Source organism: Pteropus alecto, unplaced genomic scaffold (genome assembly GCF_000325575.1).
Source record: "Pteropus alecto unplaced genomic scaffold, ASM32557v1 scaffold86, whole genome shotgun sequence".
NCBI lineage: Eukaryota > Metazoa > Chordata > Mammalia > Chiroptera > Pteropodidae > Pteropus > Pteropus alecto.
Window position 1 is genome coordinate 25,968,913 of NW_006442109.1, and position 22,963 is coordinate 25,991,875.

The 22,963-nt window shown below is 46.8% G+C and overlaps 2 protein-coding genes and 1 pseudogene across 8 annotated transcripts in view; 2 read left to right on the forward strand and 1 right to left on the reverse strand.

Annotated features, from left to right (window-relative positions):
- The window catches only part of WDR76 (WD repeat domain 76), a 113,594-nt gene that overhangs the window by 29,330 nt on the left and 61,301 nt on the right, over positions 1 to 22,963 (reverse strand). The window lies entirely within an intron of this gene.
- FRMD5 (FERM domain containing 5) overlaps positions 1 to 22,963 on the forward strand; it is a 39,775-nt gene that overhangs the window by 10,391 nt on the left and 6,421 nt on the right. The window contains exons 4-11 of the mRNA XM_025038852.1: positions 2,801 to 2,898; positions 5,005 to 5,128; positions 8,158 to 8,245; positions 15,873 to 15,961; positions 18,866 to 18,929; positions 19,525 to 19,616; positions 22,124 to 22,198; positions 22,774 to 22,842. Coding sequence (XP_024894620.1) covers positions 2,801 to 2,898; positions 5,005 to 5,128; positions 8,158 to 8,245; positions 15,873 to 15,961; positions 18,866 to 18,929; positions 19,525 to 19,616; positions 22,124 to 22,198; positions 22,774 to 22,842 — 699 coding nt within the window. The remainder of the gene's footprint in view (positions 1 to 2,800; positions 2,899 to 5,004; positions 5,129 to 8,157; positions 8,246 to 15,872; positions 15,962 to 18,865; positions 18,930 to 19,524; positions 19,617 to 22,123; positions 22,199 to 22,773; positions 22,843 to 22,963) is intronic.
- On the forward strand, positions 5,811 to 5,929 carry LOC112469752 (annotated as a pseudogene).

The following is a 22,963-nucleotide window of genomic DNA, read 5'->3' on the forward strand; positions in this document are numbered from 1 at the left end:
CCCTGTAGCTGTCCTACCAACAGAATTCTGAAGAAACTCCATGCAGCCTTGTTTCCTTTCCAGCTCACCTGAGGTACCTGTCATGCACCCATCAACAAAGATGCCTCATAAAAACAGTGGTTCTCAGTGTGAGTAGGAGCATGTCACTCTTAGGTGGGGAAGGAGCAAATGAGAAACTCTAAGGGGCTTTTTCCAACCCAGGAGCATCTATACACATACACAGATTCTGATGTGTTCCCCTGGGGGATGTTCTCACCACATTGAGAATCACTGCCTAGAGCCTCATTGTCTCTTTGAAACATCTCCTTTAGTCTAGTATGTGCTGTCCCTGAATTTTGGACACAGATAAGCACAGAGGTATGGAGGAGCGATCGGCAAGTAAGGGGTAAAGGCTTGCCTCCACATCCTGCCAAAGCCTGTGGGAGGTGGTGAGAGCTGGAACAGCAAAAGGCAGAAGTCCTCTCCCCTTATCCCCACCCATCTCCTTCTCCCACACACTGAGTGGCATTTCACTGTGGGAAGCAGAGTGAAGACAAGCTTGATTTGGTAGATCCATCTTAATTATTCACTCTGCATGGCTTCTTTTTCCTTCGGTTTTTCTTGGCAAACACTGGGGCAGAGTAGGGCTGGTGATGGTGGTTGAGGTGAGGAGGGGAGTTCTCATTAACTTCCAGACTGTAATACTCACCTTCCCTTTGGTTTGAGGAGGGCTGTCCATCCTGACATAGTTAGAAGGATGCTTGAACTTTATACACAAATCACATGGGGATCTTGTTAAAAGGAATCGGTAGGTCTAGGGTGGGCCTAATAGTCTCCATTTCCAACAAGTTCCTTGATATGCTCCCTGATGATGCTGATACCTGATGTGTGAGCCACACTGTGAGTAGCAAGGCCTTAGGAGAGAAGAAGTTTTCTTGCTCCTTCATGTTTGTTAACTACGTGAATCACCAAGCCTGAGGTTCTCAGAGTCACCTGCTGGTACCCTGCCCCATCCCAGAAGTTGTACTGTCATTGGTAGTCTTTCTTTTGAGCATTTTCACATGTTCAAGTGAGCCTAGAATCCTGTTTCATTCTTCAAGCTTAAAACAGAAGCAATGGCAACCTCTAATTGTCTAGGGAGGGCCCAAATTCAGACCGATGGAGTTTAAGGGAATTTTACTACATCTCCATTACTCTACTAGGGATGCAGTAGTTAGTTGTAGCTGTCTTAAGGTGCCACAAAACTTAGCTTAAACTAATAAGCATTTTTTATCTTTCTGTTTCTGTGGGTCAGGAATTCAGGAGGGGCTTTGCTGGGTGGTCATGGCTCAAGGTCTCACAGAGGGTTGCCGTCAAGAGGTTTGCTGGGCCTGCAGTCAACTGATGGCTTGACTTGAGGATTCACTTCCAAGATGGTGTACTCACCTGGCTCTTGGAAGAAAGTGTCAATTCCTTCCTAGCCGTTGGCAAAAGGCCTCACTTCCTCACCACGTGGACCTTTCTACAGGGTTGCTTGAGCATCCTCAAACAGAATGCGTGATCCAAGAGAAAGAACAAGGAGGAAGATGCGATGACTTTATGACCTAGTCTCAGAAGTCAGACACTATCACTTCTGTTTTATTCTGTTTGTTAGAAGCAAGTCACTGAGTTCAACCCACACTCAAAGGGAGGGAATTAAGTTCTACCTCTGGAAATGAGAAGTATCAAAGAATTTGTAGACATTTTTAAACCTCCATAGATGCCTCCCTGGCCAAGGAGCCACTGCGTTAGGTGACCCACGTAAGGGTTTCATAGCCCTGGCTTTTGCCCTTCCTAGGGTGCCTGTGAGGTTATGAACATCAGAGACCTCATTCCTTGTAAAGATATTTCAAAATGAGAAGTTAATAACTCCATTCCACTGTGACAGGGTCCACCCAAGTACTTATAAACTATGAAGCAGTTTTCTTGCAAGGAGGGAAGTATAACACAGTGATGAAGGGCCAACCTCAGGAGTCAGAAAGTTCTGAATTTGAATTCTGGCTCTGCCACTTACCAGTTGTGTGCCCATGTGATTTTCACTTGAGCCTCAGTTTATCTTAAAAAGGGGGAAGGGGATAATAATAGTACTTATCTCAAAGTGTAATGTGAGAATTAGATGAGCTATTGCATGTAAGTGCATAGCCTCTGAACTGGCAGATAGTAAACATCCAATACATGTCAGCTACCATTAGCTGTTGTTCTTGAGACCCACCTTCCAGCTGAGGTGAAACTTTCTATATGTGAAGAAATGCCAGCCACAAGTTTCTGTGCTTCCTTCACCAGTACCTCTTCTCACACCTTATTCAAATTCTGAGTGGTCTGGTTGACCTCTGCCAATAATCGAAGGCTGTACCATAGATGGACAGATTCTCTTGACAAGCCAAGGCAGAGCTCTTCCTAGGGCTATCACCCACCGCTCCTCTTCTTAAGAAGGAACGTCACCCAGAGCTCAAGACGGAGAGAGGCCCAGTTGGCCCCTCTCTTCCAACATGGTTTTCTTTTTTGACACTGAGTTGACCCAGACTGGCCCTTCCAAAGCCCAACACTGGAGAAACAATGTTTTTACCAGTACGTACTATTTCTGTTTTGAGCTACAGAAAGAGACTGGCAGGTTGTTTTGAATTGAACCTCAAATCAGTTTGGGGCAAAGTACTTGAAAGAGTCTTCAGGGAAATGGAAAATGTATTTGTTCTGTGGTATGTTTTGAGAAGTTTTTTAATGTAGTGAAATTGTCCTGACAGAGATTTTTGTCTTTAAAGCAATCAGAGAAATCCTTTATAATTCCTCTTTGTTTTCTCTCCAGGTATTTAGTCTTCCTACAGATCAAAAGGGATCTCTACCATGGCCGCCTCCTCTGCAAAACATCAGATGCTGCCTTGTTAGCAGCTTATATCCTTCAAGGTAATGACTTTTGACAGGATAAATTTGCTTTTCATGCTAAGTACTGATTACATTATTTCAGTTATCACAGATGACTGCTTCTTGGATATACACAGATATATCTACCTTGAAGCAGAGTCCAAATGAGAGGACTCTACCTAGATTACCCAGACTCCGAAGCTCTGACCACTCAGCCCTACACTGTACCTGAGCCCTTTCTGCCAGCCCTTTCAAGTCATTCTGACTGTGTTTTGGGGGTTTCCCTGCACCCTTGGTTGACAAAGGTACTGAAATTCTGGAGAGTAATCTGAATCCATTTTTGCCTATATTTTCTTGCAAATCTCAAAGATGCGAAGCATCTTAGAATTCTAGTATCTATTTCAGAGCCCTTTCTGTTCAGAGTGCTCAAAGTTGAAAATGTGTTTCCAAGTAACAAACATTATCCTAACATGCTAATAAGGTAGAGTTGAGTCTGTACGCAGCTGGTGCCCAGGCTGGCTTGCTTTTTTTTTTTCCTTCCAAAATCAGTGCAAAAGGTATTCACGCTTCATATATAATCCCTTCTCCTTTCATGAAATGCAAGGGACTCCTGAGTGCCATTTCTTAGACTTCTTTTAGTTCTTAGGCTTGAAACTGTCACTGGATTTTTTTGGACCATAGCAAGAAAATCAAGAAGTTTCCATCAAAGAATCTGAACTCCTAATTGGCAGTCTGTGAATTCTGGGAAACTATTTTGTAAAAGAGAACCTGGAAAATCCTTGCCAATAAGAAACTAAAGTTCTCTGGCAAGAAAAACATCACAGCTGCATTAAGAATGTGAAAGTCAGTCCATTACAACTCTGACGTCTCAGACTCCTGTTTAACAAAAAATATCACCTAAACAAGAAGGTGCTCGCCGACTCTAAGGTACCCAAAGATGCCTCTTTTGTTTTTAAATGAAAACCTGGTTGGATCTAAATGTGATTTTAAACTCTAGTCTTTCCTTCAGTTTACCCTGACAACCATGTTGAATTTTTCATTTTTTTTTTCTTTAAGGAAGTAACTGATGTCCGACATTGATGATTTTCAATTGGAGCTTTCTGAATAAAATTATAATAAATGACTCCATGGCTCAAGGACACTCCAGACTTTTGGCCTTTAGTCTTGCTAAACAATGAAATTTCCCAAGTATTTTGGAAGCACAATTTTCAGCTGTGAGAGGGGGGCACGTTTCCCCCTTAATATTTATTCCTCCCTCCAGACTCCTCTCTGCACTGGTCATGGTTCTCACTAGCGAAGGAGAAGGGGTGACCACAAAGCAGCTAGAACTTCTTAACATACTTCCTCTTCACCTACCAATGCTGTTCCCTACAGAGCAGAGAAAACGGGTTCTCACCTAGGAACACATCACGGAGAGCACCATGGGCCCAAAGTCCACTGATCTGAGATCTTAGCAGCTTGAGAGATGGACTCTCTCTGTGAATTGCCGGAGAAAGCCCCAGTCCCTGCAGGGAGCTGAGAAGTCAGCCATCAGGCTTGGTTTTGCTGACCTCAGTGTCACTTTCTGGTTACAGCCAGTCTTCCCTGTCTGCAGTCCTCTCCAAGAGTCAGCCCTCAATGAATATTTATTCAAATGTATTCACTCGATTTGATTTGGTTTGACTAAGAGTGAAGTTCGGAGTTTAGGTCTTGGTTCATTCATCAGTTTGCTGTGTCCTTGCTAAAATCCTCAAAGTGAGATTTCTGATCTGACTCTGACCCAAGAGGTTCTGTCTTCTTGATCAGGCTCACAGTGTCCTGTGTTGCCACAAATAGCATTGTCCCCAGGCCCTCTTCTCATGGCTGAATAGATGAGGGCCACGGTATAGGTCCTCTTTTATTTATTGCAAGTTTGCTTGTGGTGCCCTGAGAACACAGGGCCAGTTCTACTGTCTCTCTGCTTAGATTTGACATCAACCCAGTGTGCACACCTGGGAAAACAAAGGTGGGCATACTCCTGAGGGGAATGCCCTCTGCCCAACCCACGGCCATGCTCGAGAGCCGCTGTTCTTTGTTAATCCGATGTGTGCTTTGACTTTTGCTCTGTATGTTAATCTCTGTTGCTTTGCTAATCTCCACAACCATTTTCTTCTACTTTCCTTTTGCAAGCGGAGATTGGAGATTACGACCCAGGGAAACACCCTGAAGGCTACAGCTCCAAGTTCCAGTTTTTCCCTAAACATTCAGAGAAGCTAGAAAGGAAAATTGCTGAGATTCACAAGACAGAACTCAGGTGAGTGACACTCAGTTCAGGCCCAGGATGCTGTCTTCCCCACAGTCTGAGCACACAAGCTCTGCGCTGTGTCCTCTGCCCCTGCAGACCCAGCCTTCCTGACCCTTGATGTACCGTTTTCAGTGATTCACCGACAGCACAGCACCAAGCCCTGTGGGCTCACTCGCCAAGAAAATTGGTGTAGGCTGAGGCTTAGAGGCAAGAGAGACATATAGTAAAGAAAACAGAGAGGGACTGGCCTCATAGGTATTTGCATCACCAAGATAGACAAAGAGACAAGGGAAAGGCATGAATGGGAGAAAAGGAAAAGAAATAAAAGAAACAGCAAAGAAAAAAAGAGAGGAAAGATTGAATGGGGATGTGAATGAGCAAGCCTCTGCCCTCAGTCTATGGCAGTATGACAGGTGGCTTCTGGGTCAGTGGATGGGGCTGCACAGGGCTGGCCTGATTCATAAATGCTGTGGGTGCCCTGAGGGTACTTGGTTCAGGGGCTGTCTTCAGCACTGACTCACTCAACCCCACATCCTTGCACTGAGGGAAGGAGGGGAGAAGCAAGAGGCTTGTCCTCAGATTCTCTTAGTTCACCCAAAATATAGTTAATTACATCGGAAAGCATTAATTCATCCTTTCACCCATATGAAATAGAATTTTCTACAAAGATTGATTTAAAAAAGAAACAAGGGTCTAAGGCCATGCTACCCTGAACAAGCCTGATCTTGTCTGATCTTGGAAGCTAAGCAGGGTTGGGCCTGGTTAGTACTTGGATGGGAGACCACCTAGGAAGACCAGGTACTGTAGGTGTAAAAAAAAAAAAAGGGGGGGATTGTAAACTGACAAGGTCCTTGCAATCTGTGAGGTCAACCAAGGGTTGCCTCACATTAAAAATAAATAAAATAAAATAAAATAAAAATAATAAGAAACACAATAGAGTGTGGGGGCTCCACTTTGTGTAGCACACTAGAGCACAGATTCCCCAAACTGATAAACCGTGAAGAAAAATAGATATGAAATGCAGTGTTGTAAAATAAAACATGCCATCATACCAATACGGTTTATTTTTAATCTTCTAAAATGTTTGTGTAACTACCTTTCTGGAGAAGAAAAATGCCCAAGGTTGATAAAAAATATTTCTAATGATAATATTCAGCCTAAACCAGTTCCTACCCTGACCCCAGATCCACCCCCCGAAAACACATACACACAAATCTTCACCTTCACGCAAAGATTTTACCAACAAATATGTCCCCAAAGCTTCTTAGCCTTTGTAAACAGACCTCCTGTCCACTCTGGGGCAGGACTGGTTCCCAACCCTCACAGAGGAGTGGAGACGCCCATCAGAGGTGCAATCTTAGCTGCTTTCCATCCATCTCACTGTGCACGCGCGGCCTTTCTGGGCGGCAACGGCTCCTCCCATCACTCTGTTAGGGAAATAGCGGCCCCTAGTGGTAGAAGTTAGAATACCACGGACCTGTGTGAGGGCTCATGGTTCATTCACAGGAGAGAGCAGGGATGTGCTGAGACTGCCCCTGGCCGAGGCCAGGAGGGTTTTAGATGTCAGAGCAGCCGCTGAAGGGACCATCCTCCAGAAACCTCCAGAAGGCAGGGATCCCCAAGGAAATGATGCCTGCTTTGAGAGCCTCGGAGGTTTGGGCCGACTCCAGGGGTGAATGGAGCCCATTGGGCCTTCCAGCCTCCAGACAGGGAATGAGGAAGCTCCCAGAAGAGGTAGCTTAGCTGCCTCTGGTGCCCTGCCCTTGGCCTCCTGCACAAGCACTTTCCAAACACCTTCTCTGTGTCTCAGCACAATGGTAGATGTAGAAGTCTGTAGTCAAAGTAATGCCTACTTACACAGGTTCAGCCTCATCTTCGTAATGTAAAAACGTGTCTGTATTTCCTTTCTCCAACTCTAATATGAGTTCCTTGAGGGCCCAGACCGTGCACTAAATTTCTTTGTATACTTTATAGCAGGCAGCACAGAGGCTGGCACGTAAGATGTTGATTGATTGGTGCCTCTCCAGAGGGACATTAGAGGGGATCCAGCCTGCTCCTCAACTTGGGTGGCTTATCTTCCTGTCCTGCTCGATTCCTTGAGGCAAAGGATGAACGAGAAGTGAGCAGCTTTCGGTCCTGCCCACCAGCCATCAGAGTTGTTGACTTCATAAACTGCCCAACCCTCCTCACTCTGAAACCAACCCCACTTCTGCAGAAGTATGTCTGTTTCACCAAGCCCCTGGGCCCTGAGAAAACCCTACGGCAATATTGGCCCTGGTCTATGTTGAGCTCATCAACGCACCTGCTAAAGAGGCAGCCAGGAGGGGAATAATGCTAAAGGCCCCTTCAGATGGATTGGCACCAGGACTGGTTTCTTCCTTTTGCTGCTTCTTCCTTTTTCATAGTCATCACCCTGTGGACACACAAAGCTATAGTGGAGTCCGGGGAGCTCAGCACTGTCTCCTGCTGTGTCTCATCACTCTCCATTCCCATGTTCCCTCTTTGTAAAGGAAGAGAGTTAGGCAGCACCAGCAAGATATACGAGCCTCCTCTTTGTATTTCGTCTAGATCAGATCACATATGAGAAACCCATGGCCTGTAGCCAGCCTACAGATGTGTTTCGTTTGCCCCCATAGTATTTAAAATCATAAAATACCACATAAAAATAAGTATCTCTGACTTCTCTTTAAAAATCTCATCTAGCAATGCTGGGCCCTACATTCCCACATGGGTACAATATTGGAGCTGGGGAGCAACTGCCCTCATTCAATGGGGTAGCGCTTCTCAAATTGCCATAGTCCCCACCACTCCTACTATTACACTTGGCCCATGTCATTCATTATGTAGCCTGCCCCACCCTGAAGACATCTGAGTTTTTGACCCCAGACAGGAATCTCAAGTTGGTCCTAAAACAGAGCAGGGAGCACACTCTATGGAAAAATTGGAGTGTGAGTCTCACCCCGAGCACTTCATAATTTACCGCAAGGGAAGCTTTGGGAATAGGAAACCCTGAAACCATTTCGTTTTCTTTATTCCAGTGGTCAAACACCAGCAACATCAGAGCTGAATTTTTTAAGAAAAGCACAGACATTGGAGACATATGGAGTGGACCCCCATCCGTGTAAGGTAAGGCCCACACGACGGGAGGCTACGCTGACCTAGCCTTCTTAGAGGACAGCAGGCAAGGAGGGACCACGGGCCTGCGCCCTTTGCCCCTCCAATAGCTGGATGATTAGTGACAGATGCCAGAGAAAGTGTCTCATTTTGAAAACTCTGGATTCCACACTGCATAGTTTTGTGCTGCCACATCAATGTCGGAGGGTCTGAGGCAAAGTCAATCTAAATAACAAATCTGAAACTGGGGCCCCACTTTGGCAGCCATGGGTAATTTGGTGGAAGTGAAGACAGGAGGAATGTGGAGGGCCTCCCACAGGGAATGATCAGAGGCGGCTCGCGACTGCCCACTCTTCCCTGACCCGTAATCTAGTTTCTCTCCAAGAATGGGTTTTATTGACTACAGCAGCGTAAGTCACTGCGCGGAACTGCAGTGGAGTCACATTTAATTCCATTATGTGCCTGTGAGAGTGAGACGGGAACCAGCCAGGGAGGCTCTGCCCAGAAAAAAACCCTCTGTAATTACTCACATGTGTCTGGCATTTTGGAGATGAGCTCAAGCAGCCACAATCACTGCAGAGAGCAGTGAGACCCGTGGCCTTTTCCCGTCTCTCTGTGGCCGAATCCCTTGATTTCATCTCCGTATCTCGGTTGCTTTGATGCACCTAGTCTCTGCCTCAGTTTTTCTCTCTACTACTGGAGAGATCCCGGTACTGCCAGTAAAACTGATTCTCAAACTGATCTGAGGGAGACGGTATCCAAGGGCAGCAGGAGGACGTTGACCTTTTCTTCCTGATAGGTGAGGGTATGCTGTAAGTTTCCAACAAAAATTTAAAGTATAAATTAGAAACCAAGGAACCCAGTGATGTGGGGTGGAGTTGTTTCTCTTGGCTTCTTGGTGAGGTGATGGTGAATTGTTCTTGCATAGGATTTGGGTCTGAAACTTCAAATGTGAACTCTAAGGACACGCTGGCACTCAGAAATGCTGATCACCTTCCCCACCCCCACAATTCCCTATCTACCAGCGCAGACTACTGCCAGATAACCCTTGTGGGGTTGTTGTTTTTTGTTTTTTTTTTTTTGAGGGGGCTGGCACTGTCAGAAAACACATTCACACCAGTTTTTAACCAAAAAATCAGCATACAAATATTTACAAATTAATTAGCAAAGCTTCCTAAATAATGCCCTCTGCATAACTGATGTAGTTTACCCTTCATAAATTGCTCAGATACTGTCAGCAGAAGGCCTGCATAGGACTGAAGAGAGCTTTGGAGTCAGCGGGCCTCAGCTCCAGTACTGGCCTCGTACTTACTGGGGCCTGTGGAGGCTTCTCGGAGCCTCACCATCCTCATCTGTGTGAAATCACACAGTAGGAACTCAACAACTATGCTCCCTGAACTGCTGAGTCACTTCAGGACCTTAAAGGATAGAGCTGCCTAAAGATATGGTCATCAGAAGGTGCCGGGCACCTCTGCTTCTGACTCCAAACCTAGCCGGTCTTCTTGAGGCCACACAGTGTGCCCGCCTCTTCAGAGATGGGTCATAGAGCAGGGCTGTCACTGACAGCACGTGGTGGGTGGGCAGCTAAGTGGAGGTGGATGGGGTCACCTGGGAGCTACAGTGGCAGCCAGCCTGGTATCCAGCCCAAATCTACATTCACCCTGCAACTGTGGGGCTCCTGGCTCAGCCCTGTCTTTGATGAGTATGTCTGTCATTGGACACAGAGGCTGAAGAAAGAGGGGAAGAGGCATTTGTGGCAGGCCTTCCATGGCAAGCCCACTGCAATCCTTTTGCATTATTTTCTCATTTAATCCTCATGCCAGCGCTGGGAGGTGGATATTCTTCTTCCTGGTTTATAGATAAGAAGATGAAAGTTCCAGGAAGCCACAGTTTACAAGGCCCTGAGTGGTAGAGCAAGAATTTGAACTGACGTTGCCTCCCACTGTATATTTATAAGGAACAGAAGCCCTCAGGGGACTTCCTCTAGGGAGGATGGGAGGAGGTCATAGTACTGGGCTTCCAGCCCCTTGTTCCTGGGCCCTATACTTCTGCGGGCCCCGCACACAGCCCTTCAGCTCATCTCATTGGGCTCTGGCTCAAGATTTCTTCAGCCTTCCTGAGCAAGAACAGTTTGGGAGCCTTTACTCTTGTCTTTAAGTAGAGTCACTTTAGTGATACGCTACCAAGCACTTGCCCTAATGTCGCTACAAGGAGAGCTGAAATAAGCTGGAGCACTCGGTGTAATAAATACTGATGATTTCTATTAACAGAGAGGCAATTACTGGGCCCAGGGAATCTAGGGCAGGCAGCCCTAGGGACGACAGAAGAAGAGGAATCGTTTTGATAATTAAATGAGAGCAGAACAACGCTTTGGCCGGGCTCTGTTCTCCTGGACTGATTAAGAAGCTGCCGTTCTTTCTGTCCACGCTGATGGTTTCTTTCTGCCCAGTGTCCTTGCCTGGCCCTGGGACCTACCAACTCTGGGTGGGACAGGCTGAGGGCTCCAATAGCTAGCTGGCTTACAATACTACCCAAACTCTGAACTTGCACAAGCTGTCCTGAGCTCTCTGCTTCTCTCCTTGGCCCCCAACTCCTGGCAAGAGCCCCAGCAGACCAAGCCTACAGCTGCTGGATGAAGATAGTGGAGCAAACCACTGGCAACCCAGCGTTGTACCTGTTCCCCAGCCCTGACACCTCTCTAGCCTCAGGAGCCACCATCCTGTTCCTTCTAGGGTGCCCCGGGAGGGACTGGTTATTTTCCCTGGGTCTCCTGCAGGCCCAGACTGTGGCCTCCTACCTTGTTGAGGTTTGTGGAGTGGTCGGACCCGTCACAGACAGCCAGCTTTGTTATGAGTCATAAAGGTGCCATTTACTGAGAACCTACACGTGCCAGTCACATGCATTAACTATCTCATTTCATCTTTTCGACAACACTGCCAAGAAGATATTCTTGGCCTCTTTTAAAGATAAGAACACCGAGCCTCTGAGGGACTAACTGACAAGTCCAGAGTCACTGGTACAGACAGTACTGGGACTTGAATCCAGAGTTGTCTGAGTCTCAATGTTGTGCTCTTTCATTCATCATTCATAGTCTTCTTCCTTCTGGAGAAATGGAATTTATTTAGGAACAAAGCAGGACTTACTGCCAGTTCGAATGGAGGACAAAGACTTAACGAGACTACTGAAATCATCATATGAAAATTTAATGTAAGTTCACCAAGTGACTTTATGTCTGTTCTATACTGACCAGGAGAAAACTGATTTCAGTATCATTCCTCTGCCCTTAAAATAGGATCATTACTGTCATAATGATCTAGCCACCTAGTCTCCTCTCTATATAAACCACCCTCCCCTGACCTCAGAGAAACAGAAGAAGGATCAGTGATGATTCGCCCTCATCCTCAGGTGGGCCCCTCTTGGCTGCACTGTGGGGAGAGCATCAGGTTCACTGCTGAAATGAAGAAGTTGAGTAAAGCCACCGAGGTGGCGAGTTTCTGCCAAGATTTCCATTTCTGAGCTGTCAGGGTGTGACGCCAAGCCTCTTACTGGGTGCTGCCTCCTCCTCATTTCCACCCTAGTTTCTCGTGGCCATGTTTAAGTATATTGAAACTGGGCGATTTTCATGACTGACTTAATGTAAAAGTTCCCAGCTACGAGCTCTTTCAGGAATGGGCATAAGTGCCTGGAAGAGCATGCAGAATCTTCTTCCCTATGGTTTTAGGAATAATAAGGCTTCATCAACCCAGGCAAGGACACTGGGCAGACTGAATTAGTTTGTCATGCTCTAGAGAGAGGACTGAATGACTCTGAGAGGTGTAACAACCAAGAATGCTGTGGTCTTTACTGTCATACCTAGGATGTCCTGCGGGGCGGCAGAAGACAGAAGCCCACTTCATTGTATCTGGAGGCGGAATCTGTGGGGACTGGGCAAAGGTATCCCTACTTCCAAGAACCAAGTCAGTGCTGTGATTTCCAAAAATCCTTTTCTGGGCAGAGTGATCATCTTAGGGTGAACCTTTGATGATACTGAATTGATGCCGGTCAAGTTCGATGGTGGGTTCCACAGGAATGACTCGGTGCAAATCTGTCCCCTCTCCAAGAAAAACACCATTGGCCATGTCCTGGCAGCAAGTTATTTAGGCCATCAGATAGAAGTAGAATTTTTGAAGTCTGTCTCATCGTCTTTATTTTACAAATGAGGAAATGGAGGTACAGAGAAGTTAAGTAAGTCACAGAGCAAATAAAGAACAGAGCTGGGGACCTAAACCAAGACAGAAGCTCTTTCTACAAGGATGAAAAATTGAAAACAAACTTTTTACTTCAAACTGTAAAACCGAACAACTCTTTTGACTGGTAGCTGATGTAGAGTGGAGCTGGTGATATCCGCCTGCAGCTGTCAAGACCTGAGTTTTTATTCCACCTCCTAGGTCCATCAATGGCTCGGTCCTGTGGGTACTGATTTCATCAGGATGGGAAGGGAACGGGTTACTATCATCCGTGTCACTTCTCGTCCTCGTTTCCTTCTCTTTTTGTCACATAACTTGTTCTTTCACACACAAATCCCAAGGGCAGACTCACAATGAGAATGACATGTTAGATAGAAGAAACTGGGCAAGTTCCAGAGAAGGTGTCAGCATGCCTGCCTGTTTGTGTTTTCGTGCTGGTACAGATGTGAGGTTTCTCACTGTAGTGCCAAATCCCGCTCCTCACGTGCCAGACACAAGCGGCAAACATTCCAGCTGCCCTCAGTCCCTGTGGATATCCAGGTGCTGGGGCCTTGCAACAGCCTTCATCTGCAACTGGGAGCAGCTTCAAGAGACTGGATTAGGATGCCTCAAGATGCTAGTATTACTTATTGGAATGATGGTGCATCTAATTGGGGCTTGTTCCCAGTTCGTTCCCTGTTCCAAATCAGCCGTTCTGGTCAGAAGCTGTTCCCCTCTAACTCCAACAGCTGCCTTCACTTGGAGGTATCTGGATGGTGCAGACAGTGCCACCCAGGTAACCTGGCCAGCACCACCCAGCTCATGGGAGGACCTTCTCTTCCCTTTGCTCTGGGCAGAGCCACGGGAGTGACCCCCACAGATCTCTGTTACAGCCCCGCCTCCTTCCCTTTATGCCCACTTTACTTTCACCCCAGTTCCCAAGTATATCACCCAAATCCCCCTTTTCCATAGTCCCCTAACAATGAGTGAGTGACTTCTCCCTTTCAATCCCAACTTCCCACACATTCACTTCCTAGCTAACATTTAATTCTGTCAACATCAGGAAAAATAGGAGAACGTTAGTGTTTATTTCTTTTGGACTTTGAATTCAGTTCAACAAACTGAGATAATTAGTAGCAGCCATAATAATATTAACAACGACATAAGCACTAGCACGTACTGGGTACCTACTAAGCACAACGTAAGAGGCAGATAATGTTATCAATACTAATTTTACAACGGGGAGTCTGAAACACGGAGAAATGACGGGCTGTGGCCCAGGTCACATAGGCAGTGGTGGGTGTGGTGCAGGTACTCTTCTTGCCTGCAGGGGTCAGTGGTGCAAGAAGCGAGAGAGGCCCTTCCCTACCCGCCCACTTGAACACTTCCTGTGGGCCTGTTGAGTACAAATAAGGGAAAGTCTGCACCCTCAAGTCTGTCTTTGGGAGCCTACAGGTCCAGGACTTCCTTGGGTCCTGACTACACAGTGAGTGGAAGGCCACCCACCTCTCCCGGGCATTCTCCACCCTAAGGGCCAGCCTGCCCTGACCCACATCTTTGCCAACCTGCCAGGTTAGCGCTGGTGCCCGCTGGCAGGGACCGTGCTTGTGTGCAGTGCTGGTGCTCAGGTATTAACCACCACCACCAAGCACTGATGACAAGCGGGAGGAAATCTAGCCCCGTGGCTTCACAGTATCTCCATTCAGGTTATTTTTAAACAACTTTTTGCTGTGCCCATGGATTGAATGACATTGTGTTTGCAGCCAAGTGTCAGGGTCACAACAGACACTGAGAAAAGGAAAATAATAAAATACATTAATTGGAAATGTGTGCTAAACATGTACTTAGTTTATTCCCTAGACCCAGCTGCTCATACCTGTTACCCTAACTCTTAAGACAGTTTTAGGATAAAACTGAATTTTTTCTTGAGGCAAGGCTCATGAAGCCCTACAGAGGCCCCACTGTTCTTAGGACTGAACAGGCTGAAGATCTGTTCCAGGGAGGTAAATCCTGAAGGTGGAAGAGACGAGGAGATCCTGACAGCCATGGCCCCACCTGCACGCCTCACGCCAGGTGCCTGGCCCTAACTCCATGGCACCACCTAAGCTATGGAACAGATAGCTGTCCTGCACGCACATTTGGCCAGCATCCTGCCATAATTTTCTGGCCACCTGAACACGCACACCCTGACAGAGCAGATTCTTACCTGGGGCCCCTATCACAAAAGAAGTTCCTCTGAGAGAGCATAATCCATCAATCAGCTTTGTGTGCCCTGTCCCAAACTAGAAAAATCCGGTCCTCATGGAGCTCATTTTCCCATGTAAGGGAACCATGCCCTACAGCTTCTGCTGTACCCTCTCCCCTCTGCTCAGCTGAACTTCCAGCATGGTGTTTACAAGTTGATGTGACAGGTGACCAGGAGGCCTCTAGGGCTGGTGATGGCTGTTCCACTTGGCCAGTTGCTTATCTTCAGCCACGCTTTCCTGAAGAAGCCCAGTGTGTTGGGCCCATCATGATAACTGCCATATCTATTCATATTCACTTTTCTCTCTCCCTCCCTTTCACTCCCCCTCCCTCCCTCTCAGCTTTTTTGAGGTTTAGTTCATATATCCTAAAACTTATCCTTTTAAAGTACATAATTCAGTGGTTTTTAGTATATGCACAGTTATGCAACTGTCCCCACTATCTAATTATAGAACATTTTATCACTTCCAAAAAGAAACCTTGTACCTATTAGCCACCACTCCCCATCTCCCCTTCCCCAAGCTCCTGGCAACCGGTAATCTTTTTGTCTATGGACTTGCTTGTTCAGTACGTTTCATATAAATGGAATCATACAACAAGCGATCTTTTGTAACTGGCTTCTTTTACGTGGCATGTTTTCAAGGTTCCTCTATGCAGCTGCATGTATCAGTACTTCATTCCCTTTTACTGCTGAATAATATTCCATTATATGGATGTATCGCATTTTATTCATTTAACAGTTGATAGACATTTGGATTGTTTCCACTTTTTGGCTGTTATGAATAATCCTGCTATAAACATTTACGTACAAGTTTCTGTGTGAACATGTTTTCAATTTTCTGGGTACACAAGAGTCTACTTGCTGGGTCATATGGTGGCTCTATGTTTAACAATTTGAAGAATTCCAAACTGCTTCCAAAGTGCAGTACCATTTTACAATCCCACCAGCAATGTGTGAGGGTTTGCCATTCTCTTTGGATGTTCACAATAGCCTTCTATTGGTACCATTATAATCTCAATGCCCTTAGAGTTAAGGGCATTGAGTCTCAACGAAGGTAAGTAGCAAATGCCATGCTCTCCCGTGACCTACTGCCAAGTATTAACCCCGTTTCACTAATGAACAACTGTGTCCCTCACCATTTCACCTCTATGCCTGCATCACCCAGATGAGAGGTCTTTCTGTGTTGCAGGATGTATCAGGAAATGCTGCATTTCTGGCCTTCACGCCTTTTGGGTTTGTTGTTCTACAAGGAAACAAGAGGGTCCACTTCATAAAATGGTAAGTGTCTTCATTTCCGAAACAGGCATTTTACACCTCACCAACTAGGAAGGGCTGTGGTTCTCATGTCCTCTGTCTGTGATCAGGCATCTGTAGTGCTAACTGATGAAGGTAGTGGTCTCTTCCTAGGGATCCTATTCTTCCAGAGGGGTGTTCCTGAGAGCCAACAGCCTCTCCAGAGAAAGAGGGTTGATTTCTGGGTAGGATGAGAGGCCTGGGGCTAGAGCCAAGTTCCCATGAGAACCGAGACCTTGGGACTGCCCGCCGCTGAGGGCCCTAGCATCTGTATGGATGCTTATTCCCTTACCCGCTCTCCAACAAAGGAGGGGCTCACAATGAACCCTGGGGCAAACACCCTCCTTGGGCCAGTCGCCACTGTAGGCACTGCCTGCAAGAGCACAGATGCTGCCTCTCTTATCCCTCTTTAGAGTTTTAGTGCTCTCAGCCTCCAGGAGTCACATCCCCACTTTCCCCACTTTCCCCACTTCCCCTACTTCCCCTCTCCCACTCCCATTTCTAGAGGCAAGAGGCACTGCCTCAGCTGAAGCTACTCTGAACTTCTCTGCGCCATCTGTTTGGGGTCTGTTCTGCTGCATGGCTCTGGGAGGTGATGCAGTGCACACTCTGGCTTGTTGATGGACATCGACTCTCCTGGAGACCTTTTTTCTGGCCTGTACAAACATGCTTCAGCCTCCTCAGAACATGTTGTATGTTCTACTAAGCCCGTGTGATTTCTGTACCTTCTTGGTACCTTCTTGGTACAGAAACTGGCCAACTCCTCTCATAGGCTTGGACAAGTGGCTTTCCTTGGCCCAGCAGAGCTCAGCCGGGGAAGCCTGCTCCTGTCTTGGTTCCTTTGCCTTCTCCAGAAGAGCTAATGGGAATCTGAGGACAGAGCTGCTTCCTGGTGAGCTTTCTGCGGGGGTGTGTGGCAAAGCATCTATTCATGTCCTCTTCGACTCCCCTGCTGAGCTTGTGGACACATACCACCTTTCTAGCCCTGATTTCTCTTGTGGAGATTGGCCATATGATGATCAACCAGAGTGCTAGTGAAACCGTTCCCCAGATATGCCCAGCCAGCTGCTATTCCGCAGGAAAACAGCTACTTCACAAGGCAGCCTGCTGCCCCAGCACACCTGTTGGCTAGGCACTCTCAAGTTGGCCCACTCACTGTGCTCTGGGTGAAAATGGTGAGGGTATGGGATCTCCTGTCCAACAAAATACTTCTCCAAAAAAGACAATGAGCAGGATCAGGCCCCCACTCTCCCAGTGAGGGGCACTTGCCCGCTGGATACGGCTGGGTTGTCTGACGTTCCTTAAGAGTGCCCAGATCCTGACCGGGATAGCTGCCTCACGAGGTCCCTGGTAGGGGACGTTTGGCTAGAAACATGTAGGACACACCTGTCACAGGGACCTGCAGTCCTGAAGAATCCCTGCCCCTCCAGAAGCCCTGACGCTCAGTCGGCTCTCCCGGGCCCGTTTCATTCTCTCACATCCGCTTCTTCAGGAAATCTCCTCTTCACTGGGTCTCAACTTTAATAGATACAAACCCCATCTCACTTCTAATAGAAAACTATTTCTTTCCTGTCCTGCTTGTCGAAGCCTAGGTGATCTGTGTGCTTGTTTGTATATTAACCAATCGATATTTACTGTATTCTGTGTGTACGAGATTGATTGGGAGGGAATCAAACAGGGAAGGAATACGCTGTGGCTTGTATTAGCGCAGAACCGGTGGTCAGAGTTGTGAACTCATCCTGAACCAGCCATGATTTCCAGGGAACAAGTGACCTTCCTCTGTCCCTTGATTTTTGTCCAGTAGTAAACTCAGTACATGGTTCTCACTGCCTTTCTGCTACTTCCTAGGATATTGAGGAAATCTCAAAAATTGCAAAGAGGAAGAAGCCAAGTGGAGGCAGAGGTGCATGGTCAGACTTCCTTGGGGATCCCAGTTGGGTAGAATAATAAGGACTGTGCCCCCAGTGAGGTGGGAGAGCCTTCAGGCTCCAGAGGGCAGCTGTGTCAGGCAAATGGAAGGGAAGCGAGGTGGAACCGATGCTGAGGCCTCATTCTCTGGCTCTCAGGGACACCCACCTAAGACCCTGGTCATCTTTCCATTTTGTAAATGTAACCAAGGCTGCGAGTAGTTTGTGGAGGTGAGGTCTAAGCCGTGCCATGTATAGTAACCATGTCACTTCTGATTTGTGTCTGTCCCACGGGTGACGTACCCCAGTATCCTGTTTGCCTCTTTTACTGCAGCCATTCACTGAGCTGGTGGCTTCAAGGATTTTTCTACAAAAACCCCTAAGTCCCTTTCCTGGTCAGTACGCTGCATGACTGTTCCATGTAATCTGTTCTCTCTCTTTGGTATGTTGCCCCACACCTCTCCCTGAGACCGTCTGACATTTGTCTACATTAAACTGCATTTTCCATCCAGTGGCACAGTCACCTGAAAGACTCAACTCCCTCAGAACCTGGTTGCATTGTTTTTCATTATTTGCTGTATCTTGAACTTTGGCTTCATCACCTACCTGTGGCATCTTACGTTTGATGGTCCCATCCAGATAATGCACCTCTGTTATGAAGCAAATCCTGAAATGGCCTAGGACCACTCTACCTAGACTCACGTCCCATGCCAATGTTCCCCATTGACAGCCACTATTGATGAGCCCGAAATTCTCCTATCACCCTATTATTATAGTGTGATTGACCAGAAAACTGGAGATTGAACCGTTTCAACTGTTCTCTAAGGCCACTGCGCTGCTGTCTTGTTTCAGTTCCAATTTTGGCTAAAACTGTGTCTGTGCCTGGAGCCCCTTCCAGTTGGGGTGGGCTGTGCATCTACAAGACTTAGTTGTGAACAAGCAGACTACAGCGAGGTGACTGGTATTTTCTTTGTGCTTCTAGGAATGAGGTGACCAAGCTGAAATTTGAAGGAAAGACTTTTTATTTATACGTAAGTCAGAAAGAGGTGAGTACTGGCTTCCTTCTTTTCAGGGAGGCTGGGGCGCTGGTGTGGTTCCTGATGGCCGGGGCTAAACCACAGTGGCCCAACTAGGTAGAGCTAAGCAACCTGCATGCTAAGCTAATACCAAAGTCAAGACCCAGAGGTGAGGGATGGAGAAGTGGCCAGACCCTGGAGCACAGGACTTTCTAAGGGATGCTGATCACACCCAGAGGTTCCATACCTCTAGGAAATGCAGTCACAGTAAGATTCTTTTGCTTCCATGTAAAAATACCAAGAAGATAAGTATTTTAAAAAAGAAAAAAAAGAGCATTTCAGATATGAGTGCCTCTTTCTCAGGTGAAGGTTCTCTTGGTTCAATTTGTGCCAGCTGAGACTTACACTGATTGAACCTGCCAGATGTGAACTCATGCAGAGAACTGAGCTCTGCCCCAGTGGGACCTGCAGGCCTTCTCTTCCAACTAGCCAGCTGCCAGATAGCCCCTTCCCCATCTGCAGCCTCTCCCAGAGAGTCATGGGAGCACTCAGACAGCTTAGGGGTCAGTGTCCTGGCTTACATCTCAATCCACACTCAGCTGTTTCTATGTGGGATTTTTTGTAGGAAAAGAAAATTATTCTCACATATTTTGCTCCAACTCCAGAAGCCTGCAAGCACCTCTGGAAATGTGGAATCGAGAACCAAGCCTTCTACAAGTGAGTGGACACACAGCATGGGGACTGTCATCAGAGCCGAAGTCATAAAAGCTACTTTTAGAGGAATGATGGGCAGGAAACTTTGAGAAAGGAGATGTGAGATGATAAGGCTGTGCTTCCTTATAAAGTTCAGACCCTTTTTGGGGTGTTGGTCTGTATCTTTTCGAGTGACAGAGCTGAGGTCTGGGAATGTGTTTCAGCAGTTTCCCAAGGGGTCTGCCTTATGATGTCCTTGGACAACTCCTAGTGGCAAAGCAGTTCTGGGTCTTTTCAGGACAAGCCTTGGACCAGAAAATGCCCACAGGTGCCCGACTTGAATCATACTGGCCCCATGGAGGCATTCAGAGCCCTAGGAGACCCAGAATACAAGAGCTCCATAAAGCAACAGGTGCAGCCCAGAGCAGTTCCCCGAGCCTTAGATTCTGGGGCCCGCTCCCCAGTGGGTGGTCTGGTGTTAAGCTGGAGTTGATTCCAGCCCTTCTTGGAATGTCACTGCCAGGGGTGTTGCCAGTGACAGGTCAAGTGCCCAAGAACCTGGGATGGAGAAGCTGGAGTGGGGCAAGAACTTGTCTGATACTGAGAAGCCAACTTTGCGCCAAAGATGACAACTTCGCTTACCAAAGGACTTTATAAACTATATGAGGCTTTTGTGTTCAGTTTTCTGTACTTAAAAAAAGTGGTCACAAAGGGATTAGGGAACAAAGAAATAGCCCATCAAGAAACTGGGGTTATACCAGATAAAGTATGTTTCACTAAAACCCTTGGTTTTGTTTTAAAAATAGAATGCAAAAATTTATGCTTTAATAAGCTGTATCTTAATCAGGACAACATAAGACAAGAATGTGTGGTATATTCTGCCCCCGATTGGCCATAATTTTCCCTGCAGTAACCTGAAGGATCCTGGAGAGAGCGGAATTGCTGAGGGGGCAGGGGAGGGACTATCTTCCTCCCCAGTGAACAGACTCTGCTATGGGATGCAGGCCCTGTTTGTAGGGCCATGGCCCCAGAGGCTGTCTCTTGAGCAGGCTCTCTGAACTGCTTAATAATTTCTATGCATTTGATACAGAATAAGGGATGAACTGAATGGATGAACTGAATTCTAACCTGAGTGGTCATCTCATAAAGGGGAACATACTCGGAAAAGACTTTCCACATGGTCAAATTTCCCTCTGGTTCAGTCCCTGGCTATCCAAGGAAAGATAAGAAAACATTTCAGTACCATTTCTGAAGGCCTTTATTTTTCTGTATCATGGGAATAGAATTTGCTTCTGAACCTGTGACCAGACTCAGCTTCTCAGTACTTTCATTAATAGATCTCCACACCTAGCTAGGGGAAACCAAGGTTGTTCTTCACTGTTTGTCCATTAACTACTTAATGTTCTAATTAAGTGTTAAATGCCTCTAGCATGGGTCAGATCCTGGGTCAAATCAAGTCTCTAGCAGTAGCCTCTTTGGCCTCTGAGCATCTCACATGTGCAGATCCCTGGCCGTTCCCTTGGCCCAGTATCAGACTCAAGAATGTGCTCGGGCAGGAGAGCAAGTAGGCTGAGCCTCACAGATCCCTGAGATAGGTGGGAATGGGAACTCTCTGTTCACGGATTATGGCCATAGCTCCCTCAATATTCACCGCTGTCTCATGGCAAAGGCTTCAGACCTAGCTTGGTTCCTGGCTGGCTTTTGCACTAAGGTTAAGGGCACCCAGGATGTGTTGTGGGCTGAGTCAGGTCTTGGGAGACTTCACTATGGGCAGCTCTGCCTAAGCTTCCTTTTCTAAGTGGGACCAGGGAAGTCACCTAAGAGGATATTTTACAGTGTCCGTGGCCTTCCAGAGTCTCCACATCAGCTATCTATAGGCTTGAAAGTGATGTTAATGGGCATTCTGGGGAAGGGAGGATGGTTCCAAGTTCAAATAAATGAAGAAACTTTTATTAAAGTTAATCTAACTTCTTTATTTCAAGACTTCTCAGAGTCTTTAATATAATATACTTTGGAACTCTTCAAGAAGGAGATGGAATAGGAAGAGCAGCCCCTACTCTCTTTTCCACCCACAATTACCCAAACATGGACACCAATCATCAAATGTAACTGGAAAGGACTCCAGCTCCATCATTTTATAAAGACTGAGACTAAGAGAGGAAAAGAAATTTGCCCAAGGTCAGTCACACTGCTAATCAGTGGCCTGGCTGAGATTCAGTGGGTGGCATTCTATTATTCCTCCAGACCATCATCCCTAACATTTATCGTCCCTCTGGTGAACCTCACGAAGCGCTCTGGGGAAACCCTCACTTTCCTGCCATGAAAGCGGGTTTCAGTATGACTGTCCCTGTCACTGAGGCTGTGAGTACAGTCCTTGGGTCCTAAAGGAAAGCCTGAGATAAATGGGGCTGTGAAGGGCCCTTTGCTAAAGGGTTTCCTCAAGCAGCCTTTGGAAAGAGCTGGGAATGCTCTGCCTTTGCCTGTGAGGCAGTTGCAGGCAATCTGTCCCATTGGACTTTGCCTTATTGCAGGCTGGAGAAGTCAAGCCAAGTCCGCACGGTGTCCAGCAGCAACTTATTCTTTAAAGGGAGCCGGTTCCGATACAGGTAAATAGTGACAGTAAGTAACCATTATCGACCTATTTTCAGACCTTTCTCTCCAAAATAGTGGTTCAGTGGTGCTTCTCCTTAAGAGCAAATAAACTGGAAACCTCTAGGAAAGCCTGAGGTTTCCATCAAATTCTGACTCCTAACCCTTTGACTGTTTTTTTACATCCCTGCAGCTGTTTGTCTGTAGGGCTTAAAATGTGTACCTTCTCCTGTCCTTATGACAGCAGTAAAGTAAGAACTGCAACAGTAATTCTCTTCACGTCTGTCTAAATAGAGTTCTCTTTTTTTGCAATATTTTTGGAACATGCTGGGCAATGAGGAATCATTCCTAAATGAGACTGGAAGATCTCGAAGCCTCCAGAGGCAGAGAGCTCTTTAAGATCAGCTGTCAGAACATCTTAGAACTCTTTACCCCAGGAAGCAAAACTTTCTCAGTGACCTAAACATTAGGAAGGGGTAGGCCAAAGAGGCCATTTCCTGATTCAGCCAAAGTAATATGAGACTCTGGAGAGGAGCCCAGTCCTGAAACACTGTCTCATTTCTTGATGCTTGTTTTATTATACTATTTATAGTGGCCGAGTTGCAAAGGAAGTAATGGAGTCGAGTGCCAAGATCAAACGGGAGCCACCAGAAATCCACAGGTAGGCTGCCAGGGCTTCCCTGAAAACCAGTTCCAGCTCAGGTCCCAGAATTCAGAAGAGCCAATGGTTTGAGTAATGTGAAGATTCTGGCCACAGTGGCTCCGCCCACCCCCCCCACGCT